Raw genomic sequence first — 7040 nt, 5'->3', positions numbered from 1 at the left:
ATTTTATATTTTATTTATTTTTAATTATTTTAACCTTTGTTTTAGGTTCAAGGGTACATGTGCAGGTTTGTTATATAGGTAAATTGTGTGTCATGGGGATTTGGCATACAAATTTATTTCATCACCCGGGTAATAAGTATGGTATCTGATAGGCAGTGTTTTGATCCTCTCCCTCTTCCCAACCTCCACCCTCAAGTAGGGCCCAGTGTCTATTATTCCCTTTTTTGTGTGTCCATGTGTACTCAATGTTTAGTTCCCACTTAGAAAAGTGAGAACACGTAGTATTTCATTTTCTGCCCCTGTGTTAGTTTGCCTAGGATAATGGCCCCCAGCTCCATCCATGATGCTGCAAAAGACGTGATCTCGTCTTTTTTTGTCTGTGTAGTATTCCATGGTGTATATGTACCACGTTTTCTTTATACAATCTACTGTTGGTGGGCATTTAGGTTGATTCCATGTCTTTGCTGTGATGAATACTGCTGCAGTGAACATTTATGTGTATATGTCTTTATGGTAGAACAATTAATACTCCTTTGGGTATATGCTAATAACGAGATTGCTGGGACGAATGGTAGCTCTGCTTTAAGTTTCTTGAGAAATTGCCAAACTGCTTTCCTCAATGACTGAACTAATTTATGTTCCCACCAGCAGTGTATAAGCCTTCTGTTTTCTCTGCAACCTCTCCAACATTTGTTATTTTTTGACTTTTTAATAATAGCCATAATGAGATGATATCTCACTATGATTTTGATTTGCATTTTTCTAATCATTAGTAATGTTGAACATTTTTTCATATGCTTGTTGGTCACGTGTGTGTCTTGAAAAGGCAAATTTTATGTATTTGCGTATTTATTTTTTCACGGCTTTTTTTAAAGAGTCTCACTCTGTTGCCTAGGCTGGAGTGCAGTGGAATGATCTCGGCTTACTGCAATCTCTGCCTCCTGGGTTCAGATGATTCTCATGCCTCAGCCACCCAAGCAGCTGGGGTTACAGGCATGTGCCACCACGCCTGGTTAATTTTTGTAATTTTTTTTTTTTTTTTTTAGTAGAGACGGGGTTTCACTATGTTGGCCAGGCTGTTCTTGAACTCCTGACCTCAAGTGATCCACCCACCTCAGCCTCCTAAAGTGCTAGGATTACAGGCATGAGCCATTGTGCCTGGACTGAAAAAGCAGATTTTAAATGGCAATTCATTCTTCTATCCCATTGTGAACTATACAGTTGATGGATTTTCCATTACTAACTTGAAACTCTAAATTGGCTTCCTTCTGCTCCTCAGTAGGTTTCAGGGCTGCTCTCCACACCTTAGTTTCTGAGGACTCTTGGATTTTATTCAATAGTGAGCTAAACAAAAGAAGATGTGGAGGGGTCCCCTTGACACCACACTTAGCTGCCCTCCCCCAAAGTCCCTAATCTCAGGAAAATCTAATACCTATGGAGAAAATGGTTAGAAAAAAATACATACAAAGATCATTACCAAAAACAAAAGACTCGTGGTGTAACTAATTGAGATTAACTGAAGCTCTGCCATAGCTCCCAGCCACTGCCCCCACTCACCTTGATTATATACTCTAACTCTGCTAATGAACTGTCAAGTGTGTTGGAGTGGGCAGAATATGGGGTGGGGAGTGCATAATTTATAGAGCTTCTACTTTAGAACAGATACAATGCTAGGTAGGTCCATTATATACTATCTCATCTCATCTTAAAAGACTTGTTGGCCAGATGTGGTGACTCACACCTGTAATCCCAGCACTTTGGGAGGCCGAGGCAGGCACATCACCTGAGGTCAGGAGTTCGAGACCAGACTGGCAAACATGGTGAAACCCTGTCTCTACTAAAAATACAAAAATTAGCCGGGCATGGTGGCACGTGCCTGTAATCCCAGCTACTCTGGAGGCTGAGGTGGGAGAATCGCTTGAACCTGGGAGGCAGAGGTTGCAGTGAGCCGAGATTGTGCCACTGCACTCCAGCCTGGGTGACAGAGTGAGACTCTGTCAAAAAAAAAAAAAAAAATCACACACACAAAAAACTTGTTAATTGTCCCATTTCCCAGGTTGGAAAACAGGTCCAAAGATTCACACCCAAGGTCTAAAGGTTGTAACTCCTCTTCTTATACAGCTCTTACACATGCATGTGCGTGCACACACACACACACACACACTTGAGCATGCCCACACACTCACTACATCCTAGAACTGGGATGGCTCAGATAAAGGGAGTCAGTGAGGCCTCTGCTGAGAAAGGGAGAAAGAGAAGAGTCACAATCCATAACCCAGTTCACCCAAGTCTTATCTTTCCCGTCCTCAGAGTTCCTTCTGCTCTGAGAACCACCATCCCTTCCACTTTCTCTTTTGACAAGTTTTAAAACTGAATTTTCCCCGCGTCCCCACTCCATACATTTCCCCTCACATTCCTCCCCATCCTGTCCAGGTAAGCTGTTATCCTAACCTTATAGGAACCAAGTCCTGGGATCCTTTTCAATGTCTACAAAGCCTAGCCCTGGCAAGGGGGCACTGGCTGTGTGGTCCTGTGCCAGCACTGAACATGGCCGTAGCCAGTAACAGTGAGGCTGAATGTAGTTCCCTCTTATGTCTAGATCTCTGCTCCGGCAGTCAAAGGAGATGTGAAACCTTCTGTGAGGCCACAACAGGAGATGATAGGAGAAGATTTCACTTCTCTATTAATTGAAACACTGAGGAAGCTTTTTAGAATAAAGAAGGACAGAAAACCCAGACACCTGTGCTCAGCAGTGTTTTCCTTCCTCTCTTCCTCCCAACCCTTCTATTTTTACAGATATAGCTCTGTCTTCCCACCTCCAGCCAATCCAAAATAACATCTCAATTGCTCTGTCCATTGTTGCTTTTTGTTAATTATTGATATAGCACCGGGACTGAAGAGGCATGGAGCCCCAACCGGGTTCCCACATGTTGCCTTTCTTTTACTGACTCTACACAACCACCCAAAGAGTGAGTCCTCTCCTTTCCCACTGCCTCTGCCCTTAGCCTGGCCACCACATGCCTGCAGTGGACTAGTCCCAGGGTTTGTGTGCAAAGCATTACTGGGAACATTCAGAATGAGAAGATATGGATTCTGCTCCCGTATCACTTTGCTTGTAGGTCAGTTGGGGAGTGAGAACAAACACTTTAAACAGTTTATATTAAAGCAAGTAAGCAATAAGAGAGCAATAAGGCCAGTGGTCTTAAAAAAGAAGAGAGAAATCACCATGGGCATGGTAGACAGGGAGTACTCTCAATCGAGAGGACCTGGAATGAGTCTTGAATACTGGGCTGGATTTGTATTGGAGAGGAGGAAGGCAGTTGGCATCGTAGGTCTGCTGTATAACCTCACAAGCTTGACAATGCTGTGAGGTGCCATCAGGGAGGAGGTGTCCTACGAGGAGCTTTGGGTAGCTAAAACAAAGACAAGCTACAATAACATCACTGGCACTACACATTGGAGGAAGTCACAAATACAATCTCTTGTGCTTTTCTGAGAGTATGGCCATAATAATAAATCTCTTCTAGGCACTTCCTAAAGTTGCTCCATGTCAGTTCTCAGGTTCCTCTTTGGGGCAGATGGTTTTAACTGAAGTCTCCATTTTATAAACACAAAATTGCTCAACCCGTTAATCATGCTTCATAGCATAAGACTACATTCGTGACTTCAGTGTCTTTTCAAAACTACACACACCTACATCCTGCCAAGATTATATTACTTGCCCAATCTGTCCAATTCCCACCCCATTCCTGCCATCTACCCCTTACCTCACCTCCACCCACACACACACTCTCCTACCCTGTCAGGATTCACTGCTCTAGACTCTGACCTTTGGATTATAGTTTCTGTAGTCAGTGCACCATCCTTCCATCCCACAGCCAAATTACTTGAACCACTAGGGGATAGTCTATCTGATTTGCCACCACAACTATTTTTCCTTTTTTCCTTTTTATTTTTTGCCACCACAACTATTGAAGAATGCTATCTTCATCTTACCCATGAGAAAATGGAGGCAGAGGGAGGTTAAGTGGTTGCCAAGGTTTACCCAGATACTAAGTAATAGAATCATTACTTGAACTCAGGATTTCTTACTTTAAATCCTGTTTAGCTAATAATCAATTGGAAAATAACTGAAAATTGCCTACCATTTATAATAACAATAAAAAACATAGCGTATTTATGAATTAACATATCAAATATAAGAATTTTAAGAAAAAAGAAAACTTTATTGAAGTGCACAAAGACCTGAGAGGTGTAGAGATATACCATATTCATGGATAGGCCATGCTAACATAATGACAACCTCTCCCCACATCTCTAACCTAAATGCTACCCCAATTAAAGTAACAGTAGGATTTCAGGAGAATTTAACAAACTGATTATAAAATGTACATGGAAATATAGTCCAAGAGTATCTTAGAATATTTTGATAAAGAAAAGGAAAATAAGTTTTTTGGGAAGGTGATAAAGGAATGGAGACTAGTTCTACTAAATAGTAAAACATATTAAGAAGCCAAAATCATCAAACAATGTGATACTGATTAGTAATGAGAGAAAAGCAAATTAAAACAACAAAATACCACTCTACACCCACCATGTTGCCAACATTTAAAAGTCAAATAATTACAAGTATTAGTGAGCATAAAGGGAAATGTGAACTATCTTGCTTTTTTGGTGAGAGTATAAACTGTTTATGATCCCTGCATTATAGAAATTATAAACTAGTTGGGTGAAAAAATTAACATAGGAAATAAAGCAGCATATCCCAATCCTTAGGTTGAGTGCCTTAAGTCTTGGAAGATTTCAGTAAAGAGAAATTAGGGGCAAGTTCATGGAATAAGTTGAACTGGAGTTGGACCTATGGAGTGGGTTAAGACAGGAACAAGATGAGCAGAATAAAGAAGGCATTCCTGTGAGAGGAAAGAGCCTGGGCAAATGCCCTAAACCAAAAACAGATATAATACTTCAAGAAAGAGTGAGGAAAAAAGATTCATTCAAGAACAGCATTCCTGCTGGGAATAGTGAGTAATATTTATTAGAAAAGGGGCACCAGACCGGAGAGGATACTGAGTGCTTCTAGAGTACTTAAGTAACAGTATGATACAAGGTTTGATCAGCGAGCATCTAATCTAAGCCCATCATTTTATAGATGAGGACTTTGAGGCCCAGAGAGGGGAAGTGACTTGTCTAAGGTCACACAGCATAATAAAGCACTTGTAAAGCTTGCCTGACAGGAAATATCTAGATAAGTTGGAAAATAGAGAGAGAGAGAGAGAGAGAGAGATAAATTAGGAAGAACTAGAAAGCACCATATCTAGAATTAGTAAAGTGAGAATAAAAAGAAAAACATCTAAAATGGAGAAAATACAATACTTGAAGCTAGTATTAAGGTATATTTCAGAAAAGAGAAAGAAGTCTACGAGGCAACTAAGTTCTCCTCTGAAGATCAAGACAAGTAATGATAAGGTTAGGTTATTGAGCACATTTTGTATGTGCCAAACACTATTGTAAGCATTCTATAGATATTAACTTTTTTAAGCTTCACAGCATGAGGATATGCTGCCTTATTTCCTATATTAATTTTTTCACTCAACTAGTTTATAATTTCTGTAATTCAGGGGTCATAAACAGTTTACAATCCCACCAACAGACCAAGATATTATAGTTCACCTTTCCCTTTATCCTCACGAATACTTATTTGACTTTCAAATGTTGGCAACATGGTGGTAAGGTGGACACCATTGTTATCATCACCCTTTTATACAAAATGATACCAAAGCACAAGTTAAGTAACTTTCCCAAGGGCTCACAGCTAACCGCTGACAGTTTCAATTGAATCCCCAGCAGTCTGGTTCCAGAGCCCGTGCTTCTTAACCAGCACACATGATGCTGTTAGAAATGAGATGGTTCAGAGACAGTGCCAACTTCTCTTAGGGAGAATTTTTATTTTAGATTAGACTCTAATACAATGCCAAGAACAGAAACTCCCTCACCAAGTAATTGCCCTCTCAACTTTATTGCCAACCTGTCATCCTAAGCAACTCCCAGGCCCTAAGGAATGCAAGAAAGAAAGCAAAGCAATTTACCACCAGTGGTCATGTGCTGCCAGCTTTCATTATCCGCCCAGGACAGCACCTGTGCAGCTCTCCTTGGACAGTCACTCAGGCCAAGGAACAGATTGTCAGGAAAGACATGTGAATTCTTTGCCCTTCCAGGCTGTTTTCACTTCATGTTAGGGGCTTCATGATACTGTTTTCCCAGAACTGATATGACTGATTGGAATTGCACCTGGGGGCTTATTCTACCCATCCCTGAGCTTCCGTTTCCCAGTTACGGTGAGGATTGAAGGGAGTTATATGTTCCTCAGGGCAGCCTATACAAGACATAAACATTTTCACAAACAGTAAAATACTCTCTCTCTCTCTCACACACACACACACACACTGCACAAGCAGCTTCCTTAACCATTTGGTAAGCAGATTATTAGAAAATAACTCTTCCTTCATTTCTCACATATTTTGCACAAGCCGATAGAAGGAAAAACATCATGTACCGCCGAGACCAGGGAATAAGAACTCAGCCGGCAAATTAGGGGTTTTCCCTATTTCCCTCCCTAACGAGGGCAAGCTGTGTCAGGTTAAGGCATGCTGAATTTGAAACCACAACCCACTAAAGCTGAGCTATCCAGAAACAAATACCATGAGTTAAGAAAGAAGCCACCCTGATATAAAGAAATGAGATGATTTATTGCCTTGTGTGGGGTAGGGATGTGGTTGTGATAGGCAGGCCACTCTGGGATCCCTGGGATGCAAGCCCAGGGATAGCAGAGTCCCCAGGTAGGAAATCTACACACACACCCCAGGGATGTCCCAGAGACTTCTTCTACCCTGAGAAGAAGAGATCCTGAGACACCTGAGCATCCTCTGTTTGGATGGCCGAAGCTGTTGGCATCAAACTCTGGTCTGGAAGAATCAGTCTGGGAAGAGATAGTGATGGAGGAAAGGCATCAGGGGATTCCTCCTCCTCCTCCTCCTCCTCCT

General features: G+C 41.4%; 1 protein-coding gene across 2 annotated transcripts in view; it reads right to left on the bottom strand.

Annotated features, from left to right (window-relative positions):
• Positions 1-6725: 6725 nt before the first annotated feature.
• Positions 6726-7040, bottom strand: part of LOC108512974 (HLA class II histocompatibility antigen, DM alpha chain) — a 5216-nt gene continuing 4901 nt past the window's right edge. Inside the window, exon 5 of one of the 2 annotated variants that reach the window (XM_017848556.1) lies at positions 6726-6976. In XM_017848556.1, coding sequence (XP_017704045.1) covers positions 6972-6976 — 5 coding nt within the window. In that variant the 3' untranslated portion in view covers positions 6726-6971. The remainder of the gene's footprint in view (positions 6977-7040) is intronic. The other variant, XM_017848557.1, reaches the window with a different exon arrangement.

Source organism: Rhinopithecus bieti, unplaced genomic scaffold, assembly GCF_001698545.2.
Source record: "Rhinopithecus bieti isolate Rb0 unplaced genomic scaffold, ASM169854v2 scaffold_31525, whole genome shotgun sequence".
NCBI lineage: Eukaryota > Metazoa > Chordata > Mammalia > Primates > Cercopithecidae > Rhinopithecus > Rhinopithecus bieti.
Note: the sequence above shows the minus strand (reverse complement) of the source record. Positions and strands in the feature narration are given on the sequence as shown.